This window comes from Argiope bruennichi, chromosome X2 (assembly GCF_947563725.1).
Source record: "Argiope bruennichi chromosome X2, qqArgBrue1.1, whole genome shotgun sequence".
NCBI lineage: Eukaryota > Metazoa > Arthropoda > Arachnida > Araneae > Araneidae > Argiope > Argiope bruennichi.
This window is the reverse complement of record NC_079163.1, coordinates 108,772,997-108,791,838: the sequence shown is the minus strand read 5'-3', so window position 1 is coordinate 108,791,838 and position 18,842 is coordinate 108,772,997. Positions and strand designations below refer to the sequence as shown.

Sequence of the window (18,842 nt, the reverse complement as noted above, 5' to 3'; positions counted from 1 at the left end):
AAAAAATATGTTTCTAAATTTCAACACAAATGAGCAGAATTAACATTTCATAACAATTCACTCAAGAATCCGGACAAAAAAAAGACATAGTTACACAGTAAGGGGGCAACTACAAAACGTCATTTTGAATTAAATATTTTGCAAATCATTTCAAGAATATATATATATAATTATCATCAAATTCCATGTAGGCTATTGTGTACTGAATTGCAGCTGATAAAATTCCAGATGCAAATTAAACACATTTAGGTAGTTTTAAAAAATGAATTCAAAATCCATAAAATGATACATGGTTTCCAGTTCCATAGCTGTTATCTTCAATATTTCTAGGTAAAATTATCCACTAGAGTATGTAGTAAAATTATCCAAAAAGAAATAAAGAGACCTGGATAATCAAAAAGAAAAAACAACATAAGAACTTGTATATCATACCAATATAATTATTTGTTTCCATTCCACTTTTTTTAAATTGAGTGTTATTACAATTACATAAAAAGATAGTTTTTAATAGTATTTTCTGAAGTGTTATATAAAGTCGCATGTGCTATGAGTTGTAGTGCGCAAGAAACCACTCCCTTCTTTATTAACCCTAAACTGGTGTCAATTATAAGCTTATCAGCATAAAGATATATGCTGATTAAATATCCCTTGTCTTTTCTCGTTTTAATCTTTTTTTAAAATAAATAAGCAATTTCCAGATTTCTTTGTAAATACAAAAATTCCGATGAACAATCTTAAGATACAGAAGATACAGCATACAGTAGACCAGCAGCAGGTAATGAAATTAATATCATAGAAGTTATTTAGTCGCTTTTAAAACTGAAACACACCTTGATTTTCCAAACCAATTTCCAATAACAGCTACAACAGTAGGCCATCCAGTAGACTGCAATAAGCCTGTTAGGGTCCAAAATACCACATACCATATCTTACTGTATATATGGAGCCATTCACTAACTACTCCAAACATAAAAACCTAAAAGTAAAAGTATCTAATAATATATTGTTCCTCCAAAAGTATTTCAAACAGCAATATAAAAGAAAATACAAAGAAACCGAATCATTACAGTATACTCTATGCTTTTTTTTTTTTTCTATCAACAGCTGAGCGTTATTGGCATCAGAAAAACATAATGTGTTCATAAACAAAAAACATGAAAATAATATAAGTTAATAATTTCAATTTGCACAATAGTTAATAGAATTTTTAACTCAAATAATAGTACTATTCCACAATGTTTAGTGCATGCAGGATTAATTTAAAAGTAAACAAGAAATGCAAATAAGCAGAACTTACATCAGAAAATCTTTAAACATGGCAGCTATATGCTTTAAATTGCATAAAAGTGACTCATTTAATAATTACTCAAGAATAATGGTAGATTAGATAACACAATGAAAAATTTTCAACATAGGGACAAATCTTGCATGGTCTAAATTTTCATTTATAATGTGATACATATAATTTACAAATACCTTTAAAAAAAACTGCAGAAAATAAGCGAATTCAAACCTGTTTGTAATTATTACAAGTAAGGAACGAATATTTCATAAAGTATATTCTTAAAAACTAAATGGTTGGTTTCACACTAAAATCACACAAACAATGGATAGGACAAAGCCTAAGACATACACACGTTTTATCTACACACAAGAACACATACATACAAATGATTAATGGCCATAATTCCAAAATCACCAACCATATTCCCATTATGATGTGCTTTATCATAATAGAAACAAGACAAATTGATATCACTTACTTTGACTGCAAGGGAACCAATAACCCAATTATTTGTCATTTTCTTGTACTTGACCGCCCCCCCCCCTTCATACATTGATGCAAAAAAAGGCTTACAGCAAAGAGACACTATGGAACTTTCATTAATTTTGTATATAGCAAAGCCCAGACAGAAAACACAGCAGGTAATTTGAATAAAAACTTTGAAAAATATAATATGAATGATGGTTGTGGTTATGTACTTCACTTCTTTGAGGTGGACGAAATAACTGAAGTGAGTAAATATTTGCAATGAAATTCCATGGTCATAAAATCTTACTAATTTAATGAAACAACAATCTAAATATATTCAGGCATTTCTCATCAGAAAAAAATCAGAGAATTAAAGTATTCAAAAACTGAAATTTAGCTTAGCTCAAGCAAAATAAACAATTTAAAATACTTACTGTAAGAGAGGATGAACACATTCCAAATGCTAAAACGTATTTAAGATTCATTCGATCGCCAATGGCACCACTAATGAACAATCCCTACAAATAGATTTTAATTTCATAAATGCTAGTTATGTATTTTAAGAATAAATAAGCAACATCAAACATTTATTAAATCTGCCATAAGTAATAAGTTACATCTCAGAAGGCTATATTATTATTTTAGATTAATGAAACAAATTAATTCTGACTAGGTTCACTTTTGCCTACTGAGGTACAATATGAGAATACCAATTCCTTAAGTTTTGATATTTCTTAATGTAAACTTTCTGTATATCTTTAAAAATGATCTTCCATTGCTCATCCCATTACAATCTCATATTCATTCTACTCACTGAGATAATATATCATGCTGAAGAAGCTTAAATGAAGCAAAAGCATCAATATTTTGTGATGACAGGAAATCAAATATCAGTTACATAACAGAGGCTGCAAATCTATTTTTTATTTAAAAAAAAACTGTTATTCTTTAGGAGACTGAGTTAGGGATAGATTAAAATAGGAACAGTCCTCCTTTGCACCCAGATAAAATTAATGAGCTCACAAAAAAATTATGATATTAAAAACAAAATATCAACATATTAGAAATCTCAAAGCATTTCAGTCATAGTAATATAGATATTATTCAACTTAAATAAAATTAGGATATATTGCTTTTGAATTTAAAAATAAAATTTAATAAATACATCTTGAATTTTGGTGACACTAAACCTAAAATAAGACAGTAATTAAAAAGCTGAACTTACAGTTGCATAAGAAGTCATAAATACGGTATCTAATACACCTAGAAATACTGAAGTATCATCTGGTGTGTCAAATAAATGGTGACCATTCCAATTCTAAAACAGATAATTAATATAATATCAAAATCGAATATCAAACTCAATGTCCAATTTGTACCTTAAACTACAAATATACATAAGGGTAATAAAAAGTATTAACTACATCTGATATATTAACATAAATGAATTAACTACATCTGAAAATTTTAAAATCACAAAAAGAGAATAAAGAGCAGGGAAAAATAATCAGCTGCAGAAAATTGAAATTATATATGCTTTTATCTCAATACATCATTTAAAGAAATGGACAGGGTGTCTCAGAAACAGGGCTACAAACTTACTTCTAAGAGGCATTAAGGCGCACTTAGATGAGAATCATACATGTAGGAATGCAGGGTCAAAAACGCTCGTCAGACACAATAGATGGTGTTGAACATGATTCTGCAGCTTTTTCTAAGAGAACTTTCATTTCAGCATTTCATAGCAAAACTCAATGATCTTAACCTATGACAACTAACCACACAACTGAACACTGACTAAAAACCAATGACATCACAATTGATCCAAAATTTAGATCTGAAATGCATATTTCAAAAATGTCACTGTTGATTGAAAAAAGTCTTCTCAATCAACATTTTAACTGAAATGACAGTAAAAATCCTGCATAAAAAGATTTACATTCTCCTCTCAAGAAACAAAAGTGAATGTAATATTATTTTCTTTCAATTGATAAAAAGACTTGATGACGGCATCAAGTAAACTACTTATATGCATATGGGAGAATGGAGGGGGGGGGGGATTCCACCTACACAAGAATTATGCATATTGAAAAATATTTTGGTTCAGTGATGTCAACTATGGCATCATTGGTTATCATCACTCTCTGCTCACATGAGCAGCAATGAAGTCTTTGATTATGATCACCGAATTTTGCTATGGAATGCTGAAATAAAGAGTCTCTAGGGAAACGCTCTGGAATTATGTTCATGTGTAATGCCATCTACCTGTCTGGCAAGAATTTCTGCCCTAGCACTGCTATGCGATTCCGAGTCATCTAAATGCATCCTAGTGAGATGTTTGTAACTCTGCTCAAACACCCTGCATATGTGATAATTTGGATTTGAGTAATAACTTTTAATTTTCTGATCATTCAGGTCATTCATACTGTTACTGAATTTAACCTATTGTGATTCCCAATAATCACATTTAAATTGGCCTATCAGCATTTCTGAGATTAGCTTAAGCTTCATAAATATATTATATATATATGACTAAAACAATAGTAAAAGTAGAAATAAAATGAAAAGAAGAGAATGAAAACAAAGGTCAATGCAGTAATTGTCATCTAGGGATGAAACTAATGTGAACTCCAAAAAGAATTTTAGTGTGCTCGGCAAACAGTATCAAACAATTAAGATTTAAATTAGATTAAGAGATATCATTATATATATATATATTAAAATAAAATTTAATAACAATCTAATATCATATATCTAAAAAATCATTAAAAAGGAGGAAAATCATCTAGTCACAGGAATAATTATTTAATTCAAATCAAAAAATGTTAAGCACGTTTTGTTCATTATTTTCATCAAATTCAAATTATTTCATTAATTTGATTCAGAATATATTTTGTTAGAGCTAAAACAAAATTGAATAACAATCAAATATCACAGATCTAAAAAATCTATGATCTAAAATGATCATGGATGCATTTAACAAATACAGACAATACAGCAAAAAAAAAAAAAAAAAAAGTTAATACAGCTCTAAAATTGAAGACTTGAATATATCTAAAAACACTGTCATAATAATATTTTTAATCCAATGCTGAAGTTTTCAAGGTAATGTTTTTAACTATATTCAAAAAAAAGAAAAATCTTTAAATTACAAAACAGTTTTTATTCAAGCAAAAGCAAATTCATTATTTGCGAAAAATCTTACATCGTCAAATACACTTGGTAAAGATAAGTTCTGAGGAGTCCATGTGGCAGATATAGTAACTTTAACATTACTGAAGGTTTTTCTAGTAGCATGGAAGAGTGCATAGCTAAACAGGAAGGAAAAAAAGTATATGAATCTTCAATAGAAAACTATAAGAGCAGAATTATTAAAACAGAAAACTACTGCTACATATAAATTCAAATAAATAAACTTTGTATTAGCCATTTAACTTTTTATAAATAATCACTTCTTTCCCAAATACAAAATTTATTATAAAGAACATCAAGATTTATACTCACAGGCTTTATGCAAACATAATGAGACTTTCAAGCAGCCTTTCTACTTTTCAAAGTTTAATGGACAATATAGTGTGTGTGTGTGTGTGCGTGCGGTGCGTGCGTGCGTGTGTGTTTTATGTGCATTTCAGAAGTCAACATCATTTGTAGCTTAATCAAAATGCTAAGCTTCAATGTATGGGGATATTGCCCATGAGATACTCTAATTTTAAGAAAATTCGAAATCCCACCTTTTGGCTTTATTTAAACACATCTAGCAATACCTGCTTAATTTAAGTACATTGAAAAAAAAATCAAACATCTTAATCAATCAACATTTCATTTTAAATTAATTCACAAAAAGTTGGATCAAAAAATAGAAGCAGGTAAAATTCTTCTATTTATATTTCCTACGCACCAATCTTGTGAAACAGGGCATTTAAACAAGAAAAAATTAAAGGTGTAACTATTTTTATTTGATAACATGATAGGAAGGAAAATAATATCTTTCAATATAAATATATTTGTATCAGCTTATTTATTTATTTATACTTTTTACTTCTTAATGAAGTCAATTAATCATAGTTATGTAATATAGGCCAATTCATCCAACATTTAATGATATATTGTCTTATTATGTGCCAGGACATCAAACTTGTGGTAAACATTGCACATTGACTTTGTATTATCTGAAAATCAATTAACTCTAATCTATACTTAGAATGATGAGAAATGAAAACATGCATCAACTTCCAGTATATTTTTTAAAAAAATCTTACTGATAAATGCTTTTTTCACAAAATATTGATAGAAAATTCAAGGAAAATAAGATATATTAAATTCCAAGTACATAAAAGACAGCTAGTAAATTTTATATTACTATATAAATTGTAACTATTTAAAATTAAAATAATGGGATCCCCTCCCCTATAAGCAAGAAATATAAGCAGAATAATTTTTGATCCTTACATTGGGGAAATTCAATTTTTTCTCCTGCATATTTATGTAAGGTGCCCAATCTAATTATGGTATAAAAATAAATTCAAATCCATTACAGACACACATGTAGTTCAAATTAGGAAAATGATTTAAATGACACAAATAATTATTTCAGTGAATAAATGTAATTCTGGGAAATTATGAATAAATTTTTATATAATCCCAACCAATTAATCTTATGCAGTAAAGTATCCATGACAAACTAACATTTAAATTAAAAAAAGTTTTACTCTTCTGTAAAAAACTAATCAAGTTATGAAGCTTTGAATATTACTATTCTGGATAATTCTGGACCACTTCAACAACCTTCTCAAGGAAGATCATTCAATCAACTGATTTTGTTTCATTGACACGGCTGCTGAATAGTCTAAATTAATGAAATTCGAAGTTTGATACCTTAACTAGTTTGACTATAATAGTTGGAATTTCTTTTTCTTCTATAAAACATTATTATCCAGAATATTTTACTAAATATGACTGATAGGTCCAATGCACTGAATAAAAACTTAGATTTTGTAATTTTTTCAGCAGTACATTTATTGACAAAAACAAAATTTAATGCTACGTCATTTAAAACTTTTTCTAATTGGAAGTAACTGCTTATCGTAAGAGATTTAGAATTTAATATTGAACCATGATTAGAATGTATACTATGAATATAAAATTCAGAGAATATAATTTGATTTTATGCAATGAATGGTGAAAAAACAACTTTAATCAATAATTTCAGTAATGAAGCATTTATTATATTAGGATAAACTGGGCATTTCAACATAATATATAAAGCCTCTAACTTTAATCATGTAGAGAGCAAGAAGCAGCCATCAGAAAAAGTAAACGGAATAAATCCAAACTAATTATCATAATAGAATATGATACAGTTATTCTTGAATTTTTTTCAATATCAGATATTTTAAACTTAGGTACAAAGAATTTGAGACTTGCTTTGATTTTATACATTGGACTGAATTCCTTTAAAGCTAACTGCTTGATTTTTATAATGATCTTTATGATCTTCTTCTCGATCTTTATAAAAATAAGGATTATTGCAGATAATGGTGATATGAAGAAATTCATTATACTCTTTTTTTATTGATTAGTGTTTTGAAAATCTTTAATACATCAATTGTTATTCAGACTAGAGCATAAATTATGCTATTTTATCAAACTAAATCTCTATGATAAAAAGCCTTAACTTAAAAATTATAATTCATAAACAAATAAAAAATATGTCCTATTCAATTTCAAGCTTTTTATGTCTTATTATAGAATGAATGTTAATGAATTTTATTCATAGTTTTCAAATCTCTGAAATATACAGGATGAGGCAAGAATCTTTAAATAAAACACAGAGATAATCAAGCATTTTGAGTGATCACCATACTTACTTAAACAGGCAATTCAGTATTGAAAGAGTTAACAGCAGATCAAGCATACAAGTCCTTTTAAAAAAAGATAATATATCTGCAAATTCAAAGCATACCATATGGTGAGATCATTGAGACAATGAAGCCAAAAGCTATGATGAAGGCTGATTTTCTGGTCAGTGATTGTTTCGTGAAGGATGCCATAATTTCATGGAAGTAATAAGACAATAACATGCAATACAGCAGCATCAGCATTTAGCCTGGCACTGTGGGAGATTACTCCCTTGGCTCATGCTTGCATAGTCTGGCAAGAAAGTTTATCAATCATATTTAGAAGAAATGTTGTCACAATAAAGTTCAGGCAAATATAGGCCATTATATCATGTAACAGTCTATTCTATGATGTACTGATTTGCTAACATGCTCCTATGTACATGCAGTTTGTCAGTGTATGCCTGGATAGTTTTTGAAGTTCATTTAAGAACTTTTAACTGCCTTTGTAGATGGTTTGAATATTATTCACTTCACAAGAAATAACACATGATATAGAATAATTAATGACTCCTAAAACTTACACTATTCCGATCTTTGTGATATTACAGATCACTTACAGGAATGCACATCATTTTAAACCTGATTCCAAATATATTTTGAAGTTATTTTAAAAAGTAGAAAGTACCAAGTAAATTTTTGTAGCAAAATTCTTTAAAAAAATTTCATTGGAATGAGATTTGTTAAGGAACTGGTCAGATATTTTGTAACAAGACAAGTTACATAAAGTAACAGAACATGAACCAGTATTAAACATTAAAAAATGTGAACAGATTAAAGTTGAGAACTGATGCAATAGAATAACAAAATAAAATATTAAGAGGGATCAAAATCAAGGTAACTTCTATACGCGTATATATATATATATTAAATATGTAGAATACCAGATTTAATGTCCCAATTTTCAAACACAATGTAAAGAATAAATTAATCAGAAAAATCCAATTTCTCAGACTACTACTGAATATACAATATAAATATGTCAATTTTTTATACAAGTTTTCACTCCAGAATTACTTTGAAAAAATCGTTTCCTTGATCACTGCTTTTAGTATTTTACATAAAATAAAATTTTAAAAAATTCATGTTCATTTTTAAATTCGATCAATAAATATTTTTTAATAAATAATTGATTGGAAAATAAGTTTCATAAGAGGAAAGAAAATAAAGTCAAAAATTTTTTACAGAAATATTTATTATTTAGATTCGTTCCGAAAATGATACATATGGATACTCAAGTCTACGTGCCATAGTTACAAACAGATTAATCATAAAGAGATTCGTACACAAATTCAGCATAAATAATAACTTTCGACTCCACTCACAATGATAGAGACTATAAAATATTTATTAATGAATAAATTACCTGAAGAACGTAAGCACAAATGCAAGTATATGGTACTTCGAATGCGGTTTTGGGTTTCTTAATAATATCTTGGCTGATTCCAAATCCTCACTTGTCGAAGGAGTTTCTTTTTCATAATCAGATCGGTGCACAGCGCGACGACTTGCCATCGGTAATGTCACTATTTGGCTATGCACACTTCCAAAATCGGCTCTGTCTTTTAAAATTTGAAGACCATTTTCAAACAATGCATCAGCTGAGTCGCCTGAGTAAACTGACAGAAACTATTCACAACAAAAACACGCTGATCGTTTATCAATGATAACATACTGATGCCAATCACAAGAAACTAAACAAAGGATAAAAGCTGCAGTACGTTCTCGCCTTCATTTGATCCATAGATAAGCTATTGTTTAATTCAAATGTCATTAGAATCATGCTTAAGTATGAATCTTAAATACCCACAGAAATTATCAACTAGATTATTTTTCGATAATTCTAATTTCAGTTATAATGCCATATTAATTACACTATTCATTATTATTCATATGCTAACTGTAGCCTTGCCTGGTGAGCTTTATGTATTTTAAAACTATTTATTTGAATGTTCTACTCCAATATAAATTCACTTTCTTATAAAAAGAATCTTTCGACAGCTTTAGTGGTTTGATATGCGATGCGCGAGGATAGAACCTGGGACTTTGTGGTTCGCAGTCCAGTAACATAACCAGGATACAAAAGCATATGCTCATGTAGCGTCGTTGTTAACTGGCTTATATGCTATTCATCACAGACTATGGCGAGCATGTGTGTGGGTGAGTGGTTGCTGATGCTGCATCACGTGAGTGTGACGACTTTGGGTTGCTGCATCCCTTGAGTGTGACGACTTTGGGTTGCTGCATCCCTTGAGTGTGACGACATTGTGTTGCTGTGGATAGATGGCGCCACAACAGCTGTACGAAGGTTGAAGGTTCATTGTCCGAGGTCACCAATTTGAGATGCGCAAGGATTGAAACTGGGACCTTGTGGTTCGCAGTCCAAAGCATATGCTCATATGTTAACTGGCTTATAAGCTATTCACCACACAACTAAGTTCCTTTTTATAAAATTGAATTGAATTGAATTGAGTTTGGATACACAATTAGAAGCCAAATTTAAAACGGTTTTCATTAACAGTATTCTGGTCAGATGTATTCGATGAATATCCAAATTTAGCAAAACAGACTATTCGAATTCTATTGCCGTTTGCAACCACTTATTTGTGTGAAGTTGGGTTTTCAAAATATGTTGCGACAAAAACCAAATATCGTAACAAACTTGATGCGGCACCAGATATGCGAGTTCAGTTATCAAACCTAATGCCCAATTTTAAGAGAATCTTGGAATCAAAGAAACAGGTGCATTCTTCACATTAAAGATTTTCCATTTATTTTTGTTTATGTTTTGTATTTTTATTAATTATTTCTATGATGATTTTTTTTTTTTTTTTTTAGTTTTGCTTAATTCAATAAAAACTGAAATACCAAAATAATACTTGTTTAATTTAATATCAGATATTGAATTTTGAAAGGTCGTTGATTAAAAATTATTCAGGGTTCTGCGATCATTGGCAAAAAATTTTGGGGTTCCACGACCAAAATAGTTTGGGAATCACTGTGTTAGAGGTTTGACAGGTTGTCTTACTGACTTTGCTGATTGTTCTGTTGTAGTGTCTGGTATTTGCAAGAAATATGCAGGCTTTAATCTGACAATGGACACTGTAACATCTTTGTCTTTGATTTTTATAATAAAATATTTTTTTTTCTTTCAACTACTTGAAAAGAGCCATCGTAAGGAGGTTCAAATTGCTTTTTAATTCTATTTTTGCGAATAAACACATGTGATGTCATTTACAAAACTTTAGGAACGAATATTTTTTGGACATATTTATCAGATACTGTTCTAGGCCCAATTTCTTCCATAGAATTTTCAAGCTGCCTTACAAAAATATCAGGTGGTGTAGGAGTTGTGCTCTTTTGGAAAAATTCTCCAAGTAAACGAATATTTTGTCTATAAACCATTTGAGCAAGGGTGTAAGCAAAATCTTCTTGCATAGCTGTGCGTATGCCAAGAAGAACAGTTGGAATGGAAGTGTTTCATTCCAGGCCAGGTTATTGTGTGCCATTAGTGCTGTCTTAAGAGATCTATGGAGGTACTCGACCTTCCCATTAGCTTGGGGATGGTAAGCAGCTGTATGTTGCAGTTTTATTCCATACATTTTTGATAGGTTGTTGAACTATTCTGAACTAATCTGCGCTCCACGATCTGTGACTAGCGTACCAAATCTTAAAATCCAGTTAGAATAAAATGCTTTGGCAACTGTTCTGCTGAAATGTTGTTAAGCGGAATCACTTCCATCCAGTTAGAGTACCGGTCAGTGCAAGTAAAACAGCAAATGTTCCCATTTGGTGGTGGCATGAGTCCAATGAGATCAATATGCACATCATTAAATCATTCTGAAGGAAGTTGAAAACCACCGAAACTTGATTTTTTGCCGATTAATTTTACTTTTTTTGGCAAGCCATACAAGATAGAGTCCAAAGCGGCACATCTTTACGGATACTTGATCAAATAAATTTAGATGATAAGAGCTTTACAGGTGATTAAATGCCAGGATGGGCTGCGTTATGCATTTGATAAAATATTTTCATGCAATAACTTTCAAGAATATATGATCTGATATTATTCGTTGACGTTTCGTACTACAAAAACTTCCCAGATGTTGCGGATATTGCTTGAAGTTCAGGAAAATTGCTGATGTCTTCAAATTCTGTAATTCTTTATTCATCTTTTGTTTATCTGCTATTTTATCGCAGTCAATCAAAGAAATTTCTTCAATTCTAGATAAAGTATCTGCAACGTTGTTGTCTCGACCTTCAATGCGCTGCATATCAGTTGAAAATTCAGAAATGTATTGTAAATGCCGAAGTTGAGGAGGTTATGTTTTTTCTGGTTTTTGTTTAAAAACAAAGGTTATGGGTTTATGGTCCGTGAATATTTTAAGCGTTCTTACTTCCAGTAAAAATTTGAAATGTGTAATGGAAAGGTAAATTCCTTATAATTCCAGATCATGTGATGCTTTTGAGCTTCGTTTAGTTTTTTGGAATAAAATGGAATAAGTTTCCATCCCTTATTTTCAAATTGTAGAAGTACCGCTCCAATCGCCAAATCTGAAGCATCTGTATATAGTGACAGAGATAGTTCATGACTCAGAAATGGTAAGAGGGATTGACTAAATTAACCAAATCACCTTTGCATCGTTGAAATTGTTCTTTATCTTCATCTGTCCATTGAATTTTTCGTTTATCTTTTTTTCGTGCTCCTTTAAGCTAGACATGTATGAGATATTGGTTTCTGGATGTCATCTAGGGAGGAAAAAACAAAGTTTAGACGAGAAAAAACTTTATTTATAAATCTTTGAAACTAGCAGATGCCATCAGAATGTCATCTAGGTAGGAAAAACGAAGTTCAGATGAGCAAAAACTTTATAAATCTTTGAAACTTTGCTGGCGCATTCCTCAAACAAAAACTCATTACATTAAATTCATACAGTCCAAAAGAAGTAATAATCACAGTTTTACGTCTGCTTTTTTCGGCAATAGGCACTTGGTAGAGGCTTTAAATAAATCTATAAATATTTATACCTTTTAAAATATGATGAAAATCCTCAATCCTTGGATGAAGATATCTATCAGAAACTGTTCTATTGTTTAGCTGTCTATAATCTCCACATGGGCAAAGAGTACCATCTTTTTTAGCACCACATGAAGAGGACTTTCCCATTGAGAACTAGGGGGTCTTATTATGTTATTTTCCAACATGAATACGAACTCTTGATTAACTAACTACTGCAAGCTTTTGATGATTGTTTTAGAATGGACAGGTTGACCATTTGTTTTTATATGATGTTGAATGTTTTGTTTTAAATCTGATAAGAACCAATTTTGTTTGCATAAGTCTGGGTATAGTTTTAATACAGTGTGAATTTTTGAAGTGTTTACTGTAACGATATCATTATTTCCACGGATGGAAGCAACTTCACCAATCACCTTTAGTTGAGTTACTCCATCAATCAGTTTCTTTTTATGCAAATAAATTATTAAGTTAAATCTATTAATTTAAATCAGCTCCTAAAATATCTTTATTAACTTTGGCCACTATAAATGGAAATAAAAATTCACGCCTAAGTCTCAATTGAAATGATAACAGTTTTATACTATAGGTTTCAATTTCAGCATATTCGCTGCATGCAACTTTAAATCCGTGGATTGTTTATTTTGACCTGATGCGGGTAAAATGCTAACGTCTGCACCACTGTCCACTAAGAAACACAGCTTCGAATTTTTATCTCTTGTAAATAAGTGAAATTAGCGACACTCTGGGACATTATCGCCAGCAGAGCGGGCCGTATTCTCTACTGCGTTGTCGTTTCCCTGATTCAATGACCAATCAGTTGACCAGCTGCACGGCTAAGTACATTTATCCTGATGACATTTGTTACCAAAACGAAAATAATAAAAACAATATTTTATATTTTTCTTTAGGATTAAATCTTCTTCTAGAAGTACTAGGAGATCGTTTGTCTAACTGAGAGTTGTTCCTATATCGTGGTCTCGATATATGACGAGAAATCATTTGGACAATTCGCTGCTTCAGGGATTGAATTTTCATTAGCAGGTCTGTATTCGAGCAATTAACAGTTTTTGATACGCTACAAATCTCATTGAAAGGTGTCATATCTGAAATTTTATCAGCCATGATCACCAACTTGGGTAACTTTTCCTCCCTAACAAGTATTATATTACGCATAGAATCTGGCAATTTCTCTAACCATAAAGTTCTGGTTAAGTTTTCGTACGCATCCGATATTGCAACGGATTTTAACTTTTGTAATAATTGACTTGGTTTCAAGTTACCTGAATCAATTTCGGTAATAAGTTTTTTAGTTTGAGTTCTTCCACTTTCATTAAATAAACATAGGAGCCTTGTTTTGGTTTATGAATATTTTGTAGAGGAATTACTTGTTACGATATCCTAGATGTTCTCGACATATTTGGGTTCTAATTGTCATACAAAGTAGTTAAATTTATTTTTGTCGAAAACAGTTCCACTTATCTAAATTAGGCTTCGACTTGAAAAAACCAAATTTCTGGGCGATCCATCCAAAAAGGAGGAATTTCGATACTTACTTTGCACAGTTTGTGTGTAATATCTTCGCCATTTTTATCATCTTTAGCCATAGTCACTTTAAAAATAAAAATTCTTTGGACACCGGTTATTGGTACTAACTCCAAATTAATCTTAATATTTAGAACTCCGTTACTTTAAATAACTTTATTCCATATATTACATATATACAAAGGATTCGCCCTATAGCGACTGATTTAACTATTTTGTTAAAAAATATTAAAGATTTAAATTATATATATATATATATATATATATATATATATATATATATATATATATATATATATATATATATATATATATATATATATATATATATATATATATATATATATGGTAGATTGAAAGTAAAAATTTCAAGATAAATATGTTTCTTTTTCCTTTAGGATATTATGAGTATCGCTTTTAACCTTCACGATGTCTTTATTACTTTCATTATTGAAATATTTGCCTTGCACAATATTCTCTTTCATTTGATGCTTTTACACTTTCAGTTATTTCACCAATATTTAGAAATATACATTAAAAGGCTTATTAATTATATATGAACCCTTTGAAAACTGAAGGGGAAACTAAGTACACTCAAATCAATGAAATCTTTAAAAAAAATCTTGAAAAAAGTTGCTAAAACGCACACAATTGTTGCCTTGCGAGTTTGATGTATAAATACTAACAAATGTATATTTTGTGAAATAGTATTTATATTTCTCTTTTCCATTTGCTGTCAGCTATCGAGCTATATAAAAATGAATTTCTATCTATGCGCTCGCAACTCATGCTTTTCTTCCCCTCTCCCGTTTCTCTCCACTTGCTTTTACTTTTCATCATCATTTTCGTCATTTTTTCTGATTCGCAGCTTTTGCTATTTTAATTCAAATTACTGAAACTTATTATTGGTTGTCAGCATTTTCTGAATAATAGTTCATTCACAAAAATGCTTATATTTTTAGTGCGTTTATAAATTGTTTGAACGATATTACTCACGGTGTTGTTTTTTTTTAAATCTGTGATGGATGCGATTTGGCCTTCAGTTTTATTATTAATATCAAAATATGTGTCTCTTTTCTTTCTTGTATACGAAGAATATAGAGGAAGTATTGTAATCGACAAAAATCTCGAATTCGTGATTTTCACGAATCTCTACGTTAAGCGCATTTTTAGCTTTATGTCCGCCTGTCTGTCTGTGAACACAATAACTCAAAAGCACTTTGAACAATTAGATGGCTGAACTTTAGTGTATGGAATTAAGATCAAATTTGTAAGTTTCTATCAAATTTTGAACGAAATCCGTTCACAGGAAATCTGTTTGCTGGCTGTTTAAGTACAAGTGAACTCGACAACTACAAAACACAAAAAGAGAGGTAGATAAAATTTGGTATACAATTTAAACATCCAAAATATACATACTTATTTTCATGCCTGTAAACGACGTGATTTATAAATAAATAAAATTCGGTATGTGTTCTTGTGACCTCAACTTTACCCCCTCAGGGGCTCGCCTACTATAGGTGAGTACAGGTGTCCCGACCCTGAGGTACCCATGGATCTTTTCCTATCTCAAAGGGTTTACTGTCTTTAGTAGTTACGGGCGTCACGACCCTGGGATACCTTAGCAATCTTTTCCCTTTTATTTTTAATTTCCTCACCTCCAGACTATAGATCATTTCTTTGCATTTCCTAGTTTTAAATTAAATTTGTCCAACTTTTCGAAATTTGCATTTTTTGGGGATCATTTTGTATTTTGGGTAACCGTTTTTTTTTTTTTTTTTTTTTCCTTCTGTAAGATTTGGTTTGCATATATTGATTAATTGTACCTTTTATTTTGTTTCTTTCCCTCGACGGTAAGCGAGGGAGCTTTCCATGGGAAGCGGTTGCCTTTTACATTGTTTCTTGCTTCTCATGGACAGCCAAAAATCCACTTGTTGGCCGTGCATAGCGACCCACAGGACGGGTGGTACATTTCGGTTCCCGGAGTATCAATCGGCCGGTATCCTAGGCACATGACTGGGCTGCTCAAGGGGATCAAACGAAGAGGTCACTCCTCGGGCTTGGCGTTAAGGGTGGTCACTGTACCCGGGGGTGACTCCCAGCGTATAGGTTCCGGCTAGCACCATGGTAGGCTCCGAGGCTGGGAATGGCCAGAGCCGGTGGCTGCCATCCCTTGTTGGGCTCCATGGTGGGTGGTGCCATCGGGCCTGAATCTTTTCTAATGTCATATGGGCTCATCTCATCACGATTCACCGACATTTACCGTGGACGAACTGGCTTCTTACACTCGTTTTTTAATCACTTCTTTTCAAGGTAAGTTGAAAAGCAAATCGCCATTTGCGATTGAGAAAGCTATTAAAAGCATAGATGGCGAACTGAAATCTGTGAAAAAGTTGCTATCTGGTGACCTCTTAATAGAATCTCTGCAACGAATCTCTGCAAACGAAATCTTTCCTTCTGGCAACAACCTTTCTAGATCATCCAATTAATGTTACATCACATAATACGTTGAATACTTCTAGAGGAATTATATCAGAAACTGAGTTGTTAGGCATTTCCGAAGCTGAAATCCTCTTAGGTTTATCTAAACAAGGAGTACAACACGTTAGACGCATAAAAATTAAAAAAGGCACTGAAATTTTTGACACCAAACATATAATTCTAACATTTCGTACGACTAATCTCCCACCTCTATCAAAGCTGGATATCTAAATTGTAAAGTCCGCCCATATGTCCCAAACCCTCTACGTTGCTTTAAATGTCAGAGGTTTGAGTATTCGAAAACTAGTTGTCTATCCAATACTGTGAACTATGCCCATTGCTCAGAATCTGGTCACGAGGATGCATCATGTACGAATTCCGAATTGTGTTTTAACTGCAAAGGAAATCACTCGGCATATTCAAAGAACTGCCCCAAATGGACAGTAGAAAAACAAATTCAATCGATCCGAGTTCATCAAAAATTATCCTACCAAGAAGCGAGAAAAGTCGTTGAAGCTCGAACTCCTGCATCAAAGTTTCCATTGTTTTCTTCAACTATAAAAACTCCAACCGTAAGCAGTTTTCTGTAACCAATTTCAACAGTAAATAAATTTTCCGAAACTTCCACTTCTATTATTTACCCCTCTAAAGAAAAAGAGAAAACAATTACTGTTAAAATGAGTGAATGGTTAGCGCTATTGGAAATCAAAAAGTCATGGGAAGAAACATCTTCCACTTCCTCTAGAAAACAGAATAGAAAGAAAAACACACAAAAAGATAAGACGAATCTAAAAACTTCTGCTGTTAATAAAAATAATGAAATATAAAACTGACGATAAAGAAAAGTTCATCGGCCTTACAATTCATCCATCTGATGACTCTTTAAGTGACATGGATCAAGACCGAGAAAGCTCAGACTCGAAGAAACCTTCACGAAAGTCTTACAAATCAAAGTTCTTTAAGAAACCGAAGTAAATTTTTTTTCCTTTTTATTCTTCTTTTTAATGTCTCTTTGCATTTCTTGGAACTGCCGCGATTACCGTTCTAAAATTGAGGATATCAAGTCAATGATTAATATGTACCAGCCTGTGTGCATTTGCCTTCAGGAAACCTTTTTGAAGGAAACAGTTTCGAAAGGAGCTTTTTAAACTACGTGGCTATAGTTGTACTCGAAAAGATGTAGATAAGAGGAATTGGCTCCTCTGGGAAAGTTTGCATCTTAACATCAAACCTTTATCCGAGTAATGCTCTTCCACTGCACACGTCATTGCAAGCTGTTGCTATACAAGTACATTTTAAATATTTGGTTACCATTTGTAACATATACATTCCACCACATGATAAAATTAATCTACATGGTCTTAATTTATTAGTAGATCAGCTGCCAGAGCCATTTGTGTTGGTCGGATATTTCAATGGACATAACATGATGTGGGGTAGTGATGATGTAAATCTTCCGAGGAAGACAGATTGAAAAATTGATTTCAGATTATTGTGTCTGTCTCTTTAATAAAGACGAGAAAACTTATTTTCACGAACCAACACGGTCATTTCATTCACTAGATTTAGCCATTTGTTCTCCTTCTCTGTTTACATTGTTAGCTTTTAATATTGGAAGTGACCTATATGATAGCAATCACTATCCACTGCGCCTCTCCTATGCTGATACTATTTGTGTGATTGAGCGACCACATAGTTTCATATACCAACGGGCGGACTGGAGCAACTTCACACAATTGGCAGTGATTACTAATGCAGTGGTACAGACTGCAAATATTAATGATGCAGTAAAAGAAACTATAATCGAGGCTGCTGATTTTTCGATCCCGAAACGTTCCCCACAACTTCATCGTTTTCGCAAACCATGGTGGAATGATACATGCCGAAAAGCATACAAGAAATAGAAAAAATTATGGAACGTATTTCGCCGTTATCCTATAACGTCAAACCTCATCGCCTTTAAGAAGGCTCGGGCATTTGCTCGTCGAATACGGCGGCAGAGTCAAAAAGAATCTTTCATATGCTATGTCTCTTCAATCACCTCTTTAACATCAAGTAAACAACTATGGAGGAAAATTAAAGCAATCAATGGTATCTATAGAGATTTCACTTTTCCAATACTGAAGATTGGGACAGAAGTTATTTCGTC

General features: G+C 31.6%; 1 protein-coding gene across 1 annotated transcript in view; it reads right to left on the bottom strand.

Moving 5' to 3' along the window:
• The window catches only part of LOC129960307 (sugar phosphate exchanger 3-like), a 31,526-nt gene extending 22,220 nt beyond the window's left edge, over positions 1–9,306 (bottom strand). Inside the window, exons 1-5 of the mRNA XM_056073645.1 lie at positions 9,017–9,306; positions 4,959–5,064; positions 2,979–3,071; positions 2,188–2,271; positions 831–976 (exon numbers count right to left, since the gene is read on the bottom strand). Coding sequence (XP_055929620.1) covers positions 831–976; positions 2,188–2,271; positions 2,979–3,071; positions 4,959–5,064; positions 9,017–9,165 — 578 coding nt within the window. The 5' untranslated portion in view covers positions 9,166–9,306. The remainder of the gene's footprint in view (positions 1–830; positions 977–2,187; positions 2,272–2,978; positions 3,072–4,958; positions 5,065–9,016) is intronic.
• Positions 9,307–18,842: the final 9,536 nt, after the last annotated feature.